Genomic DNA, 22273 nt, shown 5'->3' with positions numbered 1-22273 from the left:
CACATACTTTTAGTTGCCATGGGTACTGAAATAAATCACTGCATGAAACTCTTCCCCTCCCCTTGCCATTGGACATTCTTTACGGGTCTGACTGCCTCCCTCAGGGCTGACCAAATAAAGGATTTAGCCAAGTACCTGCAGATTTAAAGGGCACATATTTCCCTGTGTCAGACCATTTATAATTTAGAATTAGGATTGTTTGACAGTGTCCTGACCATAGAGATCCTATTCAGTTTGTTAAGTATTCTAATTCCTAATTGTATGGTCCTGACACTAAATTAGATAAACTGTCAAAAAGGTTCTGTCTCAAAGTAGACCAAAAAGCAGTTCGTCTACACAGCTGTTTCCTCTGAGGAATGCTAGAGTCTACTTTATCGTCTACAATCACTGAGTTAATTACCATAATAATGTTGTGTATTGTATTATAAATACTTGTATAATACCCTAATACTAGTATTATAGATGGATAATGTTTACTGATGTAGCTGTGTTATTAATACATAATCAGAATGTAGTCTAATAATATAAACAAATATCAATAACTTTATTAATCAAATCAATGACCTAAAATGAAAATGTCAAGATCATATTTAGCAAAACACATTCTTCTAATTCATCTCAGGGCACATGCAGTGTAGCCACAGTGCAACCTGAGGTGGCTGTTTTCCAGCTCTCCCTTGTTTATCTACCAATGATCTTCTGTTTTAAGGTACAATCAGTAATTTCAACAGTCTGTAAAATGAGGAATGGGGAAACTGCTCGACAATTGCTAAACTGATATTCTTGAAAAGTATAGGTATATATTTTAGCCTAGCCAGCCCTATGGCAATCATTAATTGAACAATTTAACAGCAGAAACTATTACAGATTGCGCCTTTAAGAAGCAGTTCGTTCATTCCCCGCCCTCTCCAAAGACAGCAGAAAAGCGTTTGACGTGGCATAAATCCGGAGATGACATAGTTGAACATCACCGTTGCTAGCCTGCTACATCTTGCTATTCAAGTATAACCTACAGTAGGTAACGATAGGTTTGCAGAATAGGTGAGCGACACGAACGATCAAGACCGTCTGCTCTAAAGCATGAATCTCCTCAACGTGCTGCAATCAGAGGAAATTATGTGGTTCTTCATTTTCGTCAGCTTCCTTAACTGTGTGTCGGCCTATGATGTAGATCTGAAGAAACTGGATGGGCTCGCAAAAGCGAAGGTGGAGGTAGGCTTGAGTAAGAATATTAACGCAATTGCAATTAGATTCGTAAACAAATCCACTTCAAGTAGCCTAAGATAACAAGAATGAATAAGAAGCAGGCTTTGTCGATGTAATTATGGATCATGTTTTGGTATTATTGGATACACGTATCGATCAATACATTTAGATTTGTATTGAGGGAAATATTGGGTAGCCTAACTGTTGTCCTATGTGCACATGCGTAGGTTTTTGGGAGGAGGAAAATAAATGAATGAAAAGTTTAAACCCTCGCATCTGCTCCTATGGGTGTCTATCCATGTTATTGGCTTTTGATCAAACATTTTGGTAAATAACATTAAGTGCAATAGTGATTCCACTGCACATTATACTATTCTAATGGGTTGAGACTCATGGGCATTTATAGGACTAAATAATAGGCTATTCTCTGTAATCATTCTGTTACAATAGAATGCCAGTGAATTACTTCAACGTGGCTGCAAGATGAGACCTCAAATTACAGTGGACTAACAATGCCTTTTTCAGACTTTCTTCTCATTGTGAGAACATATCATCCAGGGTGCATCACACCTGCCAGGATCTTTCAGTGAAAAATGTGTTGTCAAGTTGGCATTCACCTGTGGGATGCCTACCTATCAGCAGGTAGTAATGAATCTCAGAGCAGAGCTGTAAGCTTGGCCACATATCTATGTACCCATGGATGTGCAAACCACATCCCCCTCCCATGGGCTAAACAAAATATCATTACATAGGGCAGGGATCATCAACTGGATTCAGCCAAGGCTTTTTTTCTTGAGCAGATGGTCCGGGGTCCGGAACATAATTACAAATAATATGTAGACTGCAAATTGACCGCAAGAAGCCCAAACAGATATATTTGACTAACAATAATTTAGAAACCTTTCTTACATTGTATACGATCACGTCTCTCTATAATGCGTGGGAATACTTGAACAGATTTCCCAAATTAAAATCACTTGGAGCATATTTAGTCTTATGTCCAACAATGAAAATAAAATTGCTTATTTTTTGCTCAACCACCCGCGGCCTCCAGTTGGGGAAGTTTTTCTTACATAGGGCCTACAATATAGTATAGGCCTATGGTCTATCAACAAGAGGCAACATGTTTTTCAGACAGTGAGTGTTTCACTTGTGTCCAGATGGTGCGATAAGTCGCTTTATTTGCTGATAGTCCTGATTCCTACAGTACTAATGTGTCAGGAGGACCACCAGTCAGTCACCCACTGCCCTGCTCCTGTCCTGGTGGGATTTATAACCACTATCCTGCTTAATCTTTTTCTCAGTCATGCGGTGGATGACAGCTGAACAGGCTGAGAGAGGTAAGTGCTTAAGTAGGCCTATTGTTATCAACAGTCTTCTCTGTATATGTACAGTATTATTGTTATTTTGCAATTGATGAAATGCTCAGAAATATCACTGCCTGCCCAACAAAGCAGAGTTACACTAACCATCAACTCTTCAACCCCTCAGGTCAAAGCCTTTGTGACCCAGGACATTCCTCTTTAGTATCCTTTCATTTTGGTGCTAGCAGACGTGCAGAGTTGTGAAAGCTGATGTGTGGTAGGTAGGTCCTCTGCCGTATTGTGGAAGCCATGCACTGGTTGACAACGTTTAACTGATTTAACCATCTCAGAATAAATAATTAACAGCCTTATTGTTTTATAAACTATGTAAGGGGCCAATCTGCAGTTGAAACAAGAGGTAACCTCACCACTGTTTTGGTAAAAAGCTGAGGGAAGTGGCTAGAGAACTGTAACCAATCAAATGTACCCTCCATTGACCGTCCATGATATCAAAATGATAGTTTTAACCATGTTTTGAGGCTAAACAGTGTTTGTTTACAAACATTGGAGTAAAACAAGCTTCAATTTTGGGTTCTGATGGGGTACGACAGTTGAACTAAGCTAATTTATTTAAGTTATATTCTTCAACAATCAATGGTGGATATATAATTGATGGTGGATATATAATTGATTTATAAGTCCAAATATGTATGTAGCAACTGCCCCTTTGATGAAAAGTGCTACCAAAAAAGAGTAACGAGAACAAAGTTACACAGCAGCTAAACTTACTACACATTTGTACTCGTCATCTGACCAAGTAATTGAAAGCTATTTCTGCAGACAGAAGCATATATATATATATATATATATACACTCTGATAGCCATACCTTTAGCCTGCAGATAGCTTTCTGTCCTGAAGCAGTCACAGCTCCAGCATGTAAGACTGTCCTGAAGTGATCTCGTAACTGAAGTGCTTCATGCATTTCCCTGTCATGTATGGAGGCTGGAGCACAAAGTCCAAGCTGTACATAACCATACTTCCTCACTAGCTGGTGTGATGACAGACAGCAGGGGCACTGGTGCGTGAAGGAAGTTGTCCTGGCCTGGGGTGTCAGACACGTGTCAACTGTGTGCGGGCACTCTGTTTGCATTGCATTTCCTTGTTTGCCTCTTTGTTTGTAACCCTTGACTCATGCCATCCCAGCCATAACCTGGTAATGAAGCACATCCCTGGGGCTGATCCCGAGCTTGTCCTCCTCAACCACTACTACGAAGAGCTGGACGTAAGTGAGCTGCTGAAACACACTGACGTTTACTGTAACTTTAACACATCTCTGGTGTTAATGATTTCCTGTAGGTTCTCACTAGTGCGCTATAATGGTTAATGAAAGATTGGTCATGCATGTTGCAGGCTTACTTATCTAGAGATGCATGCATGTAAAGGGTGGGCCTACTACTGCACAGAAATTGTATGACAAACTCATCTGTGCATGCTACAGCTTGTGGAAGAATAGAGGGCTCTTGTGGGGATCGGCATCTCACCTACATGCATCTGCCCTGTTCAGCGGATCGCCCTGTCTGACATGACCCGCTCTGAGATCAACGAGCTGCTGGAGAAGTTGGGCTTCTACAAGAAGGCTCAGCCTGAGGACCAGGTCCCAGAGGAGTTCCGCTTTTCCCCCGCCAAGGACAGCCCCTTCAAAGCAACTCCCTCCTCCTCCTCTTCAGCCCCCGCAGGCAACGCTTCCTCAGATTCTGATGCAGAGGCCAAGCACTCTGACCTGTAATCCTCACAGCAGTAAAGAGTCTGCAGTCTGTGTGGACCTGGACAGACAGGGTTACTCTCCTCCAGTGCTGGTCCAAGACCAGTTTGTTTCTGTAGCTCATAACAGAATTGTTTGGGATCAGAACACGGGACAAGCAGATCCTGGTTCAGCACTTGGGGTAACTGTCTCTCTGTAGCATCAGAAAAGGTTACACCATTTTTTAAAATCTTCCGTTTGTTCATTTATTTCAGGTGAAGCGTATGATTTACCACTAGGTGTCAAGTGTCTTAAGGGGTCTCTCCTCTAATCTCTCTCATGTGTCTAATGACTTCCTGTCCGCTGTGGAACTGAATGACGCCCCTGGCTGTAAAATCTCCTGATTGGCTTGGGGCCGATGCAACGTGTCCTGGTGGGTAGGGCTTAGGCACACAAGGGGATTCAAGTGATGGGATGACAATTGTAAAACAATAAAAAGTTAAACTTACAATATTTTTGTACGATGTCCCATTTGTAGAATGTCCTTAAATCAAACTCTCATTGCGCGCACAAACACAAACACGGGAAAATAAGTGTTAGAGTAGAAGACATACACTGTTTCTTAAGTTGGTTTAATTGTTAATTCACATTCATTGTGGTGTACAGAAACATTGAATTGACTGTCCAAGCATGTATGTACAGGATTAACTAGTTTGTGGAAACTTTCTGGTTGCGGAATACTAAATTGTCGTAACCATATTTTAACTCTGCATTGTTGAAAAAGGACCCATAAGTAAGCATTTCATTGTTCGTCGACACCTGACAAATTAGATTTAGTAAATTCCTCTGTTCATCTGTAATTGAGACTAGAGAAAGTGAATTGTTATAAAACCAACCGCAGTCTTAAAATTATTGATAAAGAAACCATAAAACATTTTATTTAGCTAGAATTCAGAAAATATACATTGGCAATAAAGTACATTCAGCCTTTATCAGTAATATTCTCCTGTTCACCTGTCTGTCATACTCAACTGAGCTGAAAGCCAGCTTTCATTGGGCCCATGGATGTAGAGAAGGGAAGTTGGCTGGTTCCTCTAGGTTTTGGCCTTTCTAGGGAGTTTTTCCTAGCCACCGTGCTTCTACATCTGCATTGCTTGATGTTTGGGGTTTTAGGCTGGCTTTCTGTACAGCACTTTGACATCAGCTGATGTAAGAAGGGCTTTATAAATTATTTGATTGGTTGGCCTCCAACAAACCTTTTTATATTCAAATGTTTATTTAACCAGGCAAGTCAGTTAAGAACAAATTCTTATTTATAATGACAGCCTACCCCGGTTAAACCTGGGCCAATTGTGCACTGCCCTATGGGACTCCCAATCACGGCCAGTTGTGATACAGCCTGGAATCGAATCAGGGTCTGTAGTGACGCCTCTAGAGCCCACAAATACTGATATTACCATAACCTATAGCCAGTACAAACGTTTTCATAGATGGACTCGAAACAAAACTTCAAAGCATATGGTACGACCACGAACAGAAATGTTACCCAAGCATAATTAAAGAGCTGTGTGTTTGCTGGGTGGGCTGATGCAGGCAGTGTGAATGTGACAACTCCATGCCAAGTTTTTGTTAGACCCCAATGTAGCGAACTGAGGCAAGGACAAGGAGAAAAGGTGGGGAGAGATGTGATAATCTAGAAACACCAATGTGTGATTTTACCTGTCTAACTACTATCACAACCTAGTCTGGCTTTAACCTCAGTGGGTCTGTAGATTCAGATATCGCTTTTGCGCAGCATAGGGCTGCATCACCTTCAACGGGTCGGCAGAACCCGGAAGCATACGGTTTTCAGGGGAAAAGCAGAGAAGAGGCAAAGCCTGAACCAGATGCTTCTGGTTTCTGCAGAACCTGCTCAGGTTTTTCTTTACACCTGCTACGTTAGGGCTGCATAGACAGATTCGTCAATTTCATAATGCCAGCTACTGAGTAACGGGCGGCAGCTAGCCTAGTGGTTAGAGTAGGGATGGGCAACTCCATTCCTTAGGAGCCTGATTGGTTTCATACTTTTGCTTCAGCTAACACACCTGACTCCAATAATCAACTAATCATGATCTTGAGTTTAGAATGCAGTTAGTTTAATGAGCTGTGTTTGCTAGGGATGGAGAAAAAGTGACACCACTCCGGCCCCTCAGGACTGGAGTTTCCCATCCCTGGGTTAGAGTGTTGGGCTTGGTCACTAGTTCAAATCCTCAAGCCAACAAGGTGAAAAATCTGTCTGTGCCTTTGAGCAAGGCATTTAACCCTAATTGGTCTAGGGTCCAGACTCTGGCCGTGACCCCACTTTCTCGAGGATGTCTCAGGGAGAGTTGTGATATGCAAAAAATAATCTAATTCACACATGCGTATTAATAAATACATGTACGTGTGTGTAATAGGATAAATATAAGCACCCACCAAAAAATAATAAACATCCCTCCATAAAACAATTGAAATAGATGTGTTTAGCAGATTTGGTAACACCTTTAACAGTACCAGAGTGGGGACTGAAGGAATATTAACAATGCCTCATATCATATTTCTTTTCTTCATCATCACCAACAGCTTGAGTAACATCTTGTAATTGTCACAGAAAACAAAAAAATTTAGGCATTAATGTGGGTGAGGGAATACAGTAAAATTACTATTTTTCTCATGTACATTTCATTTAGGGTTTTGTTGGTGCTATATCTTCCGACTTCCAAACCATGTATAGAACTGTCTTATGACTGATAGGCTGTACAACTAAATATCAGTATAAAATAAAAATATCAATTAGAGCTTAAAGATTCTCTATTAAACTTTGGAATTCTCTTTCTGGAAGACGGGAAGGTTTGCACAGCCTGAACAAATGTGTCCAGAGGAAGGGAATTTATCTGTCTGACATGCCACCGCCGTTAACAAAGATAATCATAAGACAGATGCCACCACCTACACAAACACACTCCCCACCCCGTTGGCCATCAGAGATGTACAAATCAGTAACACCCCTCACTCAGAGTCGGGGCTGCTGTCTTTTGGACATGGGTGGTGTTCAGGGCTCAGGATGAGAGGAGGGGTGCGATGGGGGAAGATACACAGTGAGCAGAGGGGCAGATCAGAGGTTGGTGCCCTGGAGTTTGGCGAGTTTCATCTCGTGCCTGCGCAGGTGGTTGACCAGTGATTGCACATAGGTGAACACACACTTGGAGTCAGGCTTCCTCCCCATGATCATCATGTCCTCTACCTCCAACAGGGGCATACAGTTGGCACATTCCCTAGGGGAGGGAGACATATGGTGAGACAGAGAAAGGGAGAGAGGGAGCGGTGGGGAGATGGAGAAAGAGATGAACAGAGTGATGGTAATGATAAAATATAATGTTCTCTCCACAAACACTGCTCTCATAACAGCTTTTTTATCCACCCAAACTAACCAGATACGAGGGACCCCCTCTACAAAGCATTAGTTTCATAAAAGCATTATAGGCATACATTTAAGAGATGTAGAGACCATTCCAAACATATTCTGCCATAAGCTAAACAAAATAATCTATGTGCAATGCATGCATATAACCACAGGGTGGCACACTTGACAAACTACTCATCACTGACAGTACTGCAGCTGACTGACTGTTAAAACAGTGCGAGCTGCCCAGCTGGGAGAACAGGGGAGCAAGAGCTCTGGGAAACAGCTGCAAGGTGGGAGACCGAGTGAGCACAACTACTAGAACAGCAGATGGTAACCTATCCCCTTAAAGAGAGACGAATGTCAACACTGTAAACTCTAAGTTTCCCCTTTAATGTTTTAGATTCTGAAGAGGTAAGTATATTTGTCATTCAGCGATGGCTGTTATAAACTGACCAGGCTGTAAGTAGAAAAACAGGGAGATGATACACATGTTTCACACACCACAGGTCTGACATTTCTTTTTCCTCTCCACTTTGTTTCCAATCTCTGTTTCCACTCCAGTGTTGTGGCAGCTCCTTTTAAAGTGTGGATCTGCAGATGGGAAGTGCTGATGGCTGGCCCTCTGCCTGGCTGGAGCCTGGCTCTGAGTGCAGTCACATGCTCACAGTCCATGTTTGGGCCTCTGGACCCCAGCACCAGGCTCACAGGGTGGAGAAAACTGCACTCTGACCTATACCTTGACACACTCCAACACTTCCTACCACTTCATATGACTTCCTGCAGGTTAATGATCATGTTTATATTAATGGATAGCTCACTTCATCATCATAATATGAATAACCAGTGGCATTTCCGGTGGAACTGTTGTTGATCCTGCCATTCACCTCCCCACTCCACAACATTAACTCCTACACACACACAGTCACACACTGGGAGAATCTCAATTGGATTTGCTCAATTCCTCGCATCCTGTCCTCTATCCTCTCCTGTTGAAAAAGGTCAAAGGTAATCGAGAATAGGAGTCGAGAAGAAACCAATGTGCTTGTATGAAATGACTCCTCGACTAGCTCGTCATCAGGAAGATTAAGTTTACAGCAGAGGAATCCCAAAATACATGTGTAAAGTCGTAAAAATAAATGTTTCTAGATACAAGCATAGCGTATCTAAGTAGCGCATCGTTTTTAAATGTATGCCTACTTTCCTCCTCTGAGCAAACGGCTGATTCAAGGGGATGAGGTAGATTTCAAAACTCTTCCGTGCAGGAAACACTTCGGTACCCTCCCCCGGAGGAGGCAATCTAGGAGCTGATTAAACTAATCCCTTCACCTATTAACAAATTTAAACTCTCCTACATATGGCGACTACTTATCGGTTTCCGGGTCATGGCCGAGGGGAGGACCGAGGAGTCGAGTAAAGGATGGACTTTTCCCCAATTGAGAATCTCCCACCAATCCCACCCCATAAACGCCCCAGCCCCAGCGTGAGGTTCCTCCGTGGGCCTGTTCCCTCTCTCACCATGAGTGCATTTGGGGTCCTAGGGGTGTGACTCTAGGAGGAGTTTTTGATTTTAACCAGGCCCTTGGTCACCAGGCCCCTGTAGAACTCCTGCAGGTACGTGTACACACACTTCCAATCTGGCTCACGCATCCGCACCATGTCCTCCACGTCCAACAGCTCGGGACAGTCAGCCAGCTTCCTGCACCCGCACCCCGGAGAGGGAGCAGGGGGAGAGAGGGGGTGAGAAAGAAGAGGGAGGAAGCGAGAGACAGAAAAAATGCCGAAAATATATAGCGAGAAGGTACAGATATAAGTCAACAGACAGAAGGAAAGAAGGAGGTTGAGAGAGAGCGAGAGAAGCAGTGAGCAGCCAAACAAGAGGAATACCCAGGGTGTGGAGAGGGAGAGAGAGAAAACACAAAAACAAACCATAACATTACATTGTCTGTGTTGACAGACATATCCATGACTTGACGTGCTTCATGAACAACGTGACACATATGGGCGCGCACACACACGCAGACACAAAATGGAAAATGAAGCGTCAGGCGACGTCCATTTTGCCGTTTTGTTTGTTTGTTTGTTCTGTGCACTGAGACAAAAGACTTGGACATGGGGGTATAACCATAGAACATTGGCTTTGTTGTGTCCAGTACAAAAACAAGAGACAAGGAAAAAACAAGAATGCTACAATCACAAAGACATGGACCACAGGGTGAACCTAGAAGAGAAACACACTGTGGTGAGTGTGTGTTGGAGGGGTGTGTGAGAGGGGTCCAGTTGAGGCACACTGGCAGGTTGTGGGGGAGGAGGGGGTTAGGTTGGTGCCCAGGGAAAGGAGTGACAGTGCAGCAGAGTGACAAAGAGGGGGTTGTGGGGGTAGCTATGAGGAACACGTGTTTGACAATCTGGTGGTTACGTCATCATGGTCGTAATAGGTGAACTCAGCAGACACTGGTGGGTGACAGGACACAGGTTGACAGTACATGACCTCATCAAAAGAAGAGGTGACAGATATGGAGTGAGGAAGAGGAGGAGGAGATGGACAGATTAAAGGAGAGAGGGAAGGAGAGGGGTCTGGGAGGCAGTCAGTCTAGTGCTCTTCCTGTACTGTAGTAACCTGGTGGTTGTTGGGAAGGGGTCAGTCTCAGGAGTTTCCTGGTTTAGTTCAGGGTTGGTGGATGGAGGGTCACGTCACACAGCGGTTACTGAGGAGAGCATCTCTGAGAGGAGAGAGTGGATGGAGAGTGGAGGTTTAGAGGTACAGGACATAGTAGTAGTAGATCCAGAAGCTGACTTGATTGACCTGAGAGAGAGAGAGAGGAAGGATACAACTGAGCAGTGGGCCCAGGCCCATCATAACCCTCTCAATGTAGGCCCTTGACGCACAGTGAGTTGAGTAAAACAGGTGAATCTGATGAATCCAAAAGGCTGAATTCTGTGGATGCACATTCTCTTCCTCCCTCAGACAGACAGTCTTACTACTGTACGTGGATGGGTAGTTAGGTGGTAGCAAGGCTAAGAGAGGGTGGTGAGAACCAGAGGTCCTGTACTGCTGAGCCTGAGGAGTCCATAAATTGGCAGCTCAGTGTTGATCTTACAGAGGTCAAACAAACATATCCAATAGAGATCAAATCTATTCCGAGAGAGAGGAGTGTGTTGGTTTTGGGCAGAGAAAGGCGAGGGAAGTAGTTTGTCTTTGGGTTCTCCAGATGTTTGACTGATTTTGAGTTCAATGGGTGGGCAAAGAGTTGGTTAGACAGCTACAGTGGATCTACTTCCCCAAAAACAGAGCCTTGGGGTGGTCAGACGATTGATGGTGTTGGGGACGGAGGAAGTTTAGAAGATGGTGCACTCAGATCCTGGTCCATTCTGCTGTAAATGGCCACGGGGCAACTCCAAGAGTGAAGCTTCCATTTACCCCAAGTCTGAAGTTCTGATTAAACGTTATACTCCAAGACATGACATTCAGTACATCTATGAGCGTATGCATGACGTACAGTTTACAAGTGTAAGTATTTGTGTATGTGTGTACTCACTCTGCAGTGCTGAAGGCCACCTCAAAGTTGTGTCTGCGGTTGGCAGGCGTGAGAGAGGAGTAGTCAAAGGCCTCTGGGAAGAAGTTATGCACGAGGGCACAGAACGCCATGCCATCACTCCAACTGGACGAGAAGTTCTGGATGTCCACATTCTGCAGGGGAAAAGAGAGGAGGCGAGAAATGATTCAATCACAAAGCATGAGCCAATGCCATTGGTCACCCAACAGACTTCAGAGTATGTGATAGAACACAGCATTGCTGTCAGAGAATACATGGCGGATTGTTTTGCATGCAGTAGAGGGGTTATATAAAAGACCTAACCCTCACACCAGGATGAACTAAAGTGAATGCCACAGATCTTTAAGTAGACTGGACACTCAGGATGGTGCCATTGCGGGTTGGCTCACCTGGTATGAGCGGGTCTTGGCGCGGCACCAGTCCAGGAGCATCTGTTTGATGGAGTTGGCATTGGGCACCACGCAGCTAGCCGAGCGCTGGACTGTGTTCACCTTGGCAACTGCTTTATTTCCTGGCCTGAAGAAGGGGGATTGGTTTATGCTAGTATTGACGTTTTCTCCTTCTATTCTTAGTTATTTCTATCCTTACCCTCCGCTCTCCTTGTCCAGTTTCTCGATCATGGCTTTGCGGGACTGTGCGGCGGACATCTTGGGCAGAGTCTGGGCTCTCATCAGCTCCTTGCGCTTCTCTGCCTGTCGGCGCTCCGCAGCACGGGACGCCGAGTCGTCCTCGCGGTCAAACACACTGATGGATGGAAGAAGGGAGGAAGAGAGAGAAGGTGTAAATTACCGTTCAACACAATGTCAGTTAATCCTATAGGGGTTGCTGAGGAGGAGGGTTAAGACACAGAATTCAATAGAACGCAGTATTATATTGCATCGCTATGGGTTCAGTTTTCACCTGCCCACTTTCCTGGTGGAGCTGCTGCTGGAGGTAGAGGAGGAGCAGCTGTAGGACTTGGACTGAACTGTCCCCACTAGAAAACACAGGGAGGTGGTGGTGGTGAGACCACACAACACCATATATGGATAAAAAGAGTGATAGTAATCAAATTATGACGATGATGAAAATGCTGATTTAAATTAGTAGGAGGCAGATGTGCTGACTCACCGTCTGTTTTCTTCACATAACTGGCCTCCATGATGGTGCTGTGAGCTGTCCTGCTGCCATCACCTAGACACACAAACATGGAAATACATTTGAAGTATTTCATCTGACTTGGGAAGATCCTGAACGGTTAAATACGAGATAGTGTATTACCCAAATATGTCAGCCATGTTGTCAGTCTAATACATGGTGTATGATTGGCTTACCAGACTGGGCAAAGCGGTCTGTCTTGGTGACTTGGCTGAGGGTGGAGCCATCAGCTGACATCTCCACCTTCCTCATCACCACCTCTCCAGCTCCTCCTCCTCCCGTACGACCCTTCTGACTATGCTCCTGTCTCTGCTGCCGAAGATCCGCAAGACGAATCTCCCGCTCCTTTTCTCTCTGGTCTGAGATAGAGGATGGGAGGGAGGGAGGGAGGAGGTCAGTGGAAAAAGAGGAAGGCACTCAAGCTGACAGCCTCTCTCTGCTACAAAGCTAGAGGTACATTTCAACATTCTTTCCAAAGTACCATCAAAAGCCTATGAACACAGACAGCCACCCACAGGTGAAAGCCAAACACAACCAACCCCAGGCTGTGCTGTGGTGGAGCACGTGCTGGACAAACATATCAAAGTGCAAACAAAGACTCGGAATGTCACGTCAGACCGCTGAGACACTGGCATAGAAAGGCTACTAAACGCTATCCAACACACTGATACCATAACACCAGTACTGACCCGATGCCTCGGGGGTTCTAGCAGTCTTACCTGTCCATTTACCTTCCTAAACACCGCCCCGTAACTCTCATGATCACTGAACTATATTCCTCAGGTCTCTCATTTACTGGCTAGGGTTAAGGGCAATACAGGGATGAACTGGCTGGTTAGCTACTGAGCCCAAGGAACATTCTCTGACACAGAGTTCTGAGTCCTTTCTGGAGTGTCAAAGAACAGTCAGCACTATGCACCCAGCCAGCCATTATGTGGAACAGCATCAGGTGTGTTTGCCCTGTGGCAGTGACACCATGACAAACATCATGACTCATGCGTTTTCACAGATGTATTAGCATATCCCTCATTGTCCACCATACAGGCTCCTCATGTCCTTGGTTTCTGCTGGTCAGTTCATGATCAATGTGTATCACTGAGAGAACTCAATGATGAGCTTCAAGCACAATAACAGCACTGGTAGGACAGTATTGTTGACAATGAGGGGATACAATCAAGTGGGACATTGTCAAATTACAAAAACGGATGCATACTGTATTAATATAATCCACACAAACACACAGGACGTTCCTACCTATTTCCTCTTGAGTACATCCCAGTTCGGCCTCTGAGAGCAGGATGCGAGAATGTGAAAATAAGAGGATGGAAATAGCGAGAGATGAGGCAGGTACATAATGCAGACTAGACTTGATGAAGGTCATCTACCATCAGAGAGACCCAGCAGTTAAAATAATGATAAAAGGAAGACAATGATGGAGAAAAGACATGACGGCAAATAATATGAAGAAAGAACAAAGAAATGGATAACGTAGAATGAAAAAAAGCAGTGAATGAAGAAATGAGGTTGAGGTATAGAGTGGTCAAGTAAGTAGAGAGCGAGAGATTGAGAAAGGGCAAGGTGCTAGAAGTTGCAGAGGGGGAATGGACAGGAGGTTAGTTAGTCTGGCTGTGGTCTCTCTCACCTTGCTTCCTCTTACGCAGATCTCTCATGGCCTGTCGGATCATCTTCCTCTCCTCAAAGTCCTTGGACTCATCCAGCTGTGGGAAACAACGGGACAGACGGAAGGAATGAGAGGGGTCGGTCTTCGGACAAACTCTGTCACATAGCTCCAAATACACACATACAGCACACTCATACACAGTGTAGTGCACGCACACACACACAGAAATGTAAGGGTATGACCATTCCAAATGTAAATTTTCCCAGCAGACCAGATTTAACCTCTCACTAATACACATAAACAACACCAGATTCCAACAAATCTGGGGATTTGAGGACTAAGTGCGTGTGTGATATGGGGGAGGGGAAAGTACCATTTTATCCAGGAGCTCCTCATCGTCGATGGTGGCCAGCTGTTCTGCATTCAGTTTTCTGGAGCACTCTTCGAATTTGTCCCGAGGTGGCGCAGAGGAGCCGTTGGGTACAGCAGCCGAGGGCTGACAGCAGGCCACCTGCACTGAGGGCTCCACTGCCAACACTGGCTCAGAGGCCATCTATGAGGGAATTGTGAATTATTTTCAGGTTATACAGCTTTTAAATCAGAATTGTCATCCATTTTAGACTGAAAACCATGGTCATCTTTTTATCCTCAGCTAAGGGTCAATGTCAGTGGCAGCACAGATAAACACATACAAAAGCCCATTAGCGTTGGAGGTCAATCATACTCAAACAATTCCCCAGCTGATGAGAAACCATAGGATCAGGACACACCAAGCCAGGGGAGAGACAAAAAAGGGAGGCTTCCAATCCAGCAATCCCTACAGCTGTGTTTACAGAAAAGACACAGAGGCTTGCTGACATTTAGGACGGAATGAGCACCTGGAATCTTCGGCAGTGGGAGGGGGAACATGTACACTTTCACACCCTCATGCCTCCCCAGGCCCTCCAGCTCCCCCCAGGCCCCCCAGGCCCCCCAGCTGCCCCCCAGGCCCTCCAGCTCCCCCCAGGCCCCCCAGGCCCTCCAGCTCCCCCCCCCAGGCCTCGCCAGTCCCTCCAGCTCCTCCCCAGGCCCTCCAGCTCCTCCCCAGGCCGCTCAGCTCCTCCCCAGGCCCTCCAGCTCCCCCCCAGGCCCTCCAGCTCCCACCCAGGCCCTCCAGCTCCTCGCTAGGCCGTCCAGCTCCTCCCCAGGCCGTCCAGCTCCTCCCCAGGCCCCCCAGCTCCCCCCCCCAGGCCTCGCCAGGCCCTCCAGCTCCTCCCCCCCAGGCCCTCCAGCTCCTCGCTAGGCCGTCCAGCTCCTCCCCAGGCCCCCCAGCTCCCCCCCCAGGCCTCGCCAGTCCCTCCAGCTCCTCCCCAGGCCCTCCAGCTCCTCCCCAGGCCGCTCAGCTCCTCCCCAGGCCCTCCAGCTCCTCCCCAGGCCCTCCAGCTCCTCGCTAGGCCGTCCAGCTCCTCCCCAGGCCGTCCAGCTCCTCCCCAGGCCCTCCAGCTCCTCCCCAGGCCCTCCAGCTCCTCCCCAGGCCGTCCAGCTCCTCCCCAGGCCTTCCCAGGCCCTCCAGGTCTTCAGTCTTTGTCACAGAGAGTGAGGATTAGTATACAGCAGGGGCACGATATTCTGCCAAACAGTTAGCTCACCCATCACTGACCCCTTCTGACTGACACCCTCTCAGTCGGTCTAAACAGTACGAGACTTCCATGAACAGAGGGCTCATGTCATGTCACAGGGGTAAAGCACTACTTTGGCTATGGGCCCAGAGAGCTGCATTAATGTAAATTGTGTAGGGTAGACGCCAGCTCCATTCTCCCACAGAATACAGGACTATACACACTACAGCACTGTAAAAGCACAATCACATTGTCCAGAAGCAGATAGCGCACCCAGTCAGTGCTGTAACAGACAGGAGAAAGATGTAGGGTTTCTGTGTGCCTCCACTGCTGACAGGCGAAGAAAGGAGATGAGTCATGGACATAAACACAGCATAGTCTTCCATTAAGATACCACTGTCTGGCTTTTTAACAGTGTGTTTTAAATGGCCATAAAGCCTATAGACATCTTGAATAGATTTCCATATGGTGCCACATGCCTTCTGCAGACTACAGAGGCTGGGCTGGTCTGCCTCTAGACTGCTGCTTTTGTAGTAACAGAGTCCAGGTCCAGATTTAGCCCCAGACTGCTGGCACGGTCCCCATTAGCTCACACCCTCCACCCCCTCACTCTTCTCAGAGAGACTAGCCAAGGAGAGGGTGCCCACCCAGTGTGATCCAGGGTGGCCTCTGGTTCTGGAGGTCTGGACTGAGAATTAGGGGTCTGACCCATGGGACAGGTCCTAGTGAGAGCCACTTGACCGCAGTGGAATGTTATTGGACATGGCCCTGCCAAACAAACAAGGCCTCACTGGAAGAGAGTGTGGCCATGGTGGGGTTAAGGGTGAGGGAGAGGACAGATTCACTTTAAATGGTTATAGAATTCATTGGTGATTAGGGTGACAGTTATAGTGACCTAGGGAGAAATATTTTATTTTTCTCTCTAGGTCTCCCAACATGAGAATGGACCTCATGTTCAGAGTGGCTGGTGTGCCTAACACTATGCCAGTGTGTAAAAGTGTCTGTAGACCCATAGGACTAGGTTATGTAAGCACTGGGGAAACAGAACTGCATATATGATGAATAATTAAACGCTGGGGAAAAAGATGGGTATCCAGTTTTCTGTAATGAGCGTGAGAGTGGACATATGCTAAGGGTGTCTGGTGTGTCTAACATTATGCCATTGAGAGTGTCTGTATAGACCTACAGAACTAGCTTATGTACCTCGTTGTGAAGAGTAGGGGTCGGGTTAGGTCCGCCTCAATGCACCCAACTCATCTATCTGTGACATGGCTGAACTCAAAGAGAACAGCTTCCTTGGGCCTGGAGAGGCAGATGGACAGGACCGGCAGCATTACTGGGCCTAAGAACCCGGTCCAGCTGAATAACTAGAGGTAATACCAAATAAATACCCTTCAATATCCCTTAAAATGTCCTCAACACACACAACACTGTCACTCGTGACCAAAACAGCAGAGAGGTCGGCAGGTTTCAGAGCCTATCAGTGTTAGCTGTGTTTAATACCATTATAGGGTACAGTTGAAGTCAGAAGATAACATACACCTTAGCCGAATACATTTAAACTCAGTTTTTCCCAATTCCTGACATTTAATCCTAGTAAAAATTCCCTGTCTTAGGTCAGTTAGGATCACCACTTTATTTTAAGAATGTGAAATGTCAGAATAATAGTAGAGAGAAGGATTTATTTCAGTTTTTATTTCTTTCATAACATTCCCAGTGGGTCAGAAGTTTACATACACTCAATTAGTATTTGGTAGCATTGCCTTTAAATTGTTTAACTTGGGTCAAACATTTCAGTTAGCCTTCCACACAAGCTTCCCACAATAAGTTGGGTGAATTTTGGCCCATTCCTCCTGACAGAGCTGGTGTAACTGAGTCAGGTTTGTAGGCCTCCTTGCTCGCACATGCTTTTTCAGTTCTGGCCAAAAATCTTTTATGGGATAGAGGTCAGGGCTTTGTGATGGCCACTCCAATACCTTGACTTTGTTGTCCTTAAGCCATTTTGCCACAACTTTGGAAGTATGCTTGGGGTCATTGTCCACTTGGAAAACCCATTTGCGACCAAGCTTCAACTTCCTGACTGATGTCTTGAGATGTTGCTTCAATATATCCACATAATTTTCCTTCCTCATGATGCAATCTATTTTGTGAAGTGCACCAGTCCCTCCTGAAGCAAAGCACCCCCACAACACGATGCTGCCACTCCTACGCTTCACGGTTGGGATGATGTTCTTCGGCTTGCACGCCTACCCCTTTTTCCTTCAAACATAACGATGATCCCGATGGCCAAACAGTTCTATTTAGGGAGGCCGGTGTTTCGGCAGTAGACCAGAGGCTATCATCATGACCAGGCTGTTACTCAGAAGATTAAATGACAGCAAACAGGATACTTCCTCCCAGCACAGGAAGTGTGTCCCCTGACACATTTCCCCTGACAGTACACAGACACAAACAGGAACACATGCACAAACAAATACTCTGCCAGGTTCTGCCAGGGCACCTTCACAAACCCCGTCATCCACCCAATGGGATAGAAGCACATCAGTGACAAACGCAGGTGTCACACTGAGACAACGAGAGAGGAGCTGGCACGAAAGAGTGAGAGAAAAGGTCATGCATTGTAGATGATGTGGGATAATAAAATAACCTGTTGGAATTGTCCTCATGATGGATGGTGGGAAAAGACAGGAGGAAAGAAGCAGGGATGACAGAAAAGCATGCAGATAAAGCTGGTTAGTTACAGGTAAATACACCTCCACACAATGATACCCCCATGATATCCAACACTGAGACGTCAGTGTTGATGGCTGGTTACAATGTGCTCAAATCTGCAGACTGAAGCTGTCAAGCGGAGCACTAGTACAGCCAATAAAACCATAAACGAACCTAGACTGATCAGATGTTCATTAGTACCAGTAAGACATGGGAAAAATGCGCCATTCAAGACTTCAGATCAGAGGAAAAAACCTAGGCATCAAAGAGGGAAGAGAATGTCAGTAAAGAGTAAAAGGCTGGAAATTATGCCGATAAATATGATGGCAGGAGGGGGTCCATACAGCCAGAGAAAGAGAGGCGTACCATGCTGTTGCTGCGTGAGATGCCTCCTAGTCCTATCAGAGAGGAGGTGGAGGAAGAGCGACGTGTGGCAAAGGTGGGGGACAGGGACAGCCTCAGGTTCCCAGTCTAGCCCATCAGGTGTTTTAGGGATGAGGGGTGTGCTGGGTGGAAGTTGGAGGTCATTCGGTGTGGGCTCTGCGACAAAGGCTGTGTAAGTTGGGGGTTCAGGCAGCCCCATGGCCTGACACAGAGCTTCCACCTGGCGGGCCAGCCTCTCCTGCTGGATACGCAGCCTCAGGTTCTCCTCCTGCAGAGCTGCCAGAGCTGTGGAAAGAGGAGCCACGCGTTCCGCAGCCTCCTGTAGCTATCCCACAACCGCCCCCCTCACCCTCCTCCTCCTCAGCCTGCTCTTGGGCGAGCAGGTCCCCGATCACCTCCTCCAGACCAGACTGCGCACATAGGCTGTCTGGGCTGCCCACCAGAGAGCCTCTGAGGCCGACAGAAAGTCTACGTTCACACCAAGCATGGTGGGTAAATGCTCTCAATATCACCAGTCACACTGAAGGTCTGATACTGTTACAATGAGATGCAAAACCTTCGCTGTCAACTCAGCGCTAGGAACCAAGTACTGGAATCGGGCTCTAAATCGGGTGCTGGGTGTTGAGTATGTATCCCCTGGGAGAAGAGGACAGTAGGCTTTCTCTCAGTCAGCCTGTTTATAAAAACCCTCCAAAACAACTCTCTTTCTTTATACCCCCCCACCAATCTCCACTCTTCAGGGACCTGGTCCCAGACAGCCAATGAGCATGCACGGAATACAGTTTCTAAGGCAGCAGAGGCCCCTACCCCCTTTTTTCCCCCTCAGGTGCCATAGACGCATCTATTATTCACTGGCCCCATCTTTTATTCCACTGAGCCAGTCAGGGCCTGTGGGACTAGTGGGGGCCAGAGGAGGAATACTGGTGGCACCAATTCAGAAACGCTCCCTCCCTCCGGCCCTCAACTTTTATTTAGAGCCTTTGTCCTTTACACCTTGATTGGCAGGCGACTGGGGCTTTGGATGGGGCTCTGGGCATGGCCGACTAGGAGGGCTCAGCTAGCCTCTCAGGCTTGACACCATGAGTGAGTTGAGCTGCATGGGTCAGGTCATAGGACAGGCCACCAAGGGTAAGTAGAACCAAAGAAGCACACAGAGCCATGAGAGAGAGACCGAGGGTGGTGAATGCGTTGGGCTATAAAAAACCTGAATCTGGTTCTGGCTGACCGTGACTGTACGGAAGGCTCTTGCAAAAGGCCAGCTGCTTTCTGCAGTGTGCTTGCTTTGGAACTTGCTGATGGAATATCACAGTGATCGGACCAGCTGCTGTTACTTGTGCATGCTTCAAGTGCTTTGTCTGTCAAGTTGAATGCTTTGAGAGAGCTGAATAGTCTGTGTCTTCATGAGAACGTGTGAGTCCAGTATGTGTTTGTTTGTGTACGTGTATCGAATGCTTATACCAATTCCAGAATATTACAGTACTTTAGGTGTGCATGAATCAAATCATTTTAATAGCTCAAACTATAGTATATCAGGTGAACAATGTTAGCGCAACACAACTATGCCCTCTGCATGAAAAGCTGTTCTTTACCCTGGTACACACGCCTAAATGGTGCTTGACTAAGTAATATAGCTACAACTGAATGAGATATAATTCAAATAGCTACTCAATTAAACTCTGTTCACTGAAAACAAGGAATCGTAACTCAATCATAAAAAAATAAAACAGTTTTATTCATTTGACATGGTGGTTTATTCACTGTATGACCCTGGAGAGTGTTGTTTTCCTGGGATTTAAAGGAGAGTGGAGCAGCCTCCAGAAACAGGGAGCCGGCCAGAGAAACTGTGGGTCAGTCTCTGTCAGGGACATCACCCTAGTCTGGCACACACACAGAGTGGCATCTGAACACTGTGACAAGGTTTGTGTATGTGTGCATGCTTGTAAAAAATAAAAAACTTTTGTTTGCGCATATTCGAGCATGTGTGTTGGAGAGGGAGAGCGAGAAAGAGTCGGAGACAGAGCGAGCTTGTGTTGTGTGTCAATGTTCATGTGTGGATGTTCTCTCTCTCTCTCTCTCTCTCTCTATATGGATGTTCTGTATATGTTTAATATTGCAAGTGTCTGTATTTATGCCCCAAGGCACGCCTGTGTGAATCAGATGGACATTAATTCCGTGTGTCTCAGAGACGAGAAAATGTCTTTGGCCGTTTTGACCCCGCTGCAGTTATTTACGAGTGTCTAAAAGTCAGCAGCTTTATCCAGAACGCACCAATCAAGGTTGGCTGGGACTTCACCCTGGCCCCCCTCTGGGGGAAGAACAGCAGAAAGGGATAAATGCTCTTAGAGCACAGCTTTAAATCACATGGCCATAAAAGTCCAGGGATAAAACAGTAACACACTGCTTCTGACTTCCATGGCTCCACAGATCAGGATCCCCCCCCCCCTTCTCCTTTCCTCTACAACGTTCATACAACGAGGCACATGTGTGCTGGTTGGGGGTAACCTATCTTCAGAGAGTATGTTCAGGCTGTGCTGCCAATAGGGAGATTAGTGGGCTATTTGACTGAGGGGACAGGACTGACAGTTAATCATTCACTGTGGGACCGTGGCCAAATAACCCAGTACAGGGTTGCCAGTGTGACTCAAGGCTCTGCTGTGATCTCCATGCTCGCGGGAAAGCTACTTACTGCCTGTCTGTCATCGCCACAGAGATGGCATTATTTATAACAGAGGGCACGGGGGCAGCAGACAGCCTGGACGTGTGGGTGGCAGAGATGAGAGGGTGGGTGGCAGAGATGAGCGGGTGTGCGGCAGAGATGAGAGGGTGTGCGGCAGAGATGAGCGGGTGTGCGGCAGAGATGAGCGGGTGTGCGGCAGAGATGAGCGGGTGTGCGGCAGAGATGAGCGGGTGTGCGGCAGAGATGAGCGGGTGTGCGGCAGAGATGAGCGGGTGTGCGGCAGAGATGAGCGGGTGTGCGGCAGAGATGAGCGGGTGTGCGGCAGAGATGAGCGGGTGTGCGGCAGAGATGAGCGGGTGTGCGGCAGAGATGAGCGGGTGTGCGGCAGAGATGAGCGGGTGGGTGGCAGAGATGTGCGGGTGTGCGGCAGAGATGAGCGGGTGTGCGGCAGAGATGAGCGGGTGTGCGGCAGAGATGAGCGGGTGTGCGGCAGAGATGAGCGGGTGTGCGGCAGAGATGAGCGGGTGTGTGCCAGCAACTCTTTACAACACTCCCTCTTTTTCACTTTCACTTAGCCTCAGTTTCACCTTCGTCTTTCTGTACTTTCTCTTTCAATATTCTGTCCTCTCTCTCACCGTCTCCCCTACTTACCCATCTGTCGATCTTACTTACCCTCCATTTCTATTCTTAATGCGTCCTCTTTTTAATGTCCTTCTACTTACCATCACTAATTTACCTCTCCCTCACATGCTTCTTGCTCGCTTTCTGCAGAGTTGATGCATTTTATTATTCTGCCCATTGTAAGACTCAATGCTACCCTATCTGCATTATCCCAGTCTCAAAGCTTATCTGACCTAAAGTAAGCCGTCATTAAGTAACTGGTTGTGTATAGGGGTGATAATGGTAATAAGGT

General features: G+C 46.7%; 3 protein-coding genes across 3 annotated transcripts in view; 1 reads left to right on the top strand and 2 right to left on the bottom strand.

The window, feature by feature from the left end:
• Positions 1–3666, bottom strand: part of LOC106580349 (phosphatidylinositol 4,5-bisphosphate 5-phosphatase A) — a 34670-nt gene extending 31004 nt beyond the window's left edge. The window contains exon 1 of the mRNA XM_014161291.3: positions 3399–3666. The gene's annotated coding sequence lies outside the window, so the exon portion shown is untranslated. The remainder of the gene's footprint in view (positions 1–3398) is intronic.
• On the top strand, positions 916–4764 carry selenom (selenoprotein M). The gene is made up of 5 exons (XM_014161293.3): positions 916–1212; positions 2511–2546; positions 2698–2732; positions 3716–3794; positions 4077–4764. Exons 1-5 carry the CDS (start codon positions 1081–1083, stop codon positions 4296–4298), a joined length of 504 nt encoding a protein of 167 aa, XP_014016768.1. The 5' UTR covers positions 916–1080; the 3' UTR covers positions 4299–4764.
• A 104-nt stretch (positions 4765–4868) lies between these two features.
• LOC106580347 (uncharacterized) overlaps positions 4869–22273 on the bottom strand; it is a 95234-nt gene continuing 77829 nt past the window's right edge. The window contains 12 exon segments of the mRNA XM_045703139.2: positions 4869–7546; positions 9193–9245; positions 9247–9373; positions 11214–11365; positions 11621–11747; positions 11820–11975; positions 12132–12207; positions 12342–12404; positions 12545–12727; positions 13623–13655; positions 14011–14086; positions 14363–14542. Coding sequence (XP_045559095.2) covers positions 7387–7546; positions 9193–9245; positions 9247–9373; positions 11214–11365; positions 11621–11747; positions 11820–11975; positions 12132–12207; positions 12342–12404; positions 12545–12727; positions 13623–13655; positions 14011–14086; positions 14363–14542 — 1386 coding nt within the window. The 3' untranslated portion in view covers positions 4869–7386.

The sequence above is a fragment of the Salmo salar genome, chromosome 20, assembly GCF_965601325.2.
Source record: "Salmo salar chromosome 20, fSalSal1, whole genome shotgun sequence".
NCBI lineage: Eukaryota > Metazoa > Chordata > Actinopteri > Salmoniformes > Salmonidae > Salmo > Salmo salar.
Note: the sequence above shows the minus strand (reverse complement) of the source record. Positions and strands in the feature narration are given on the sequence as shown.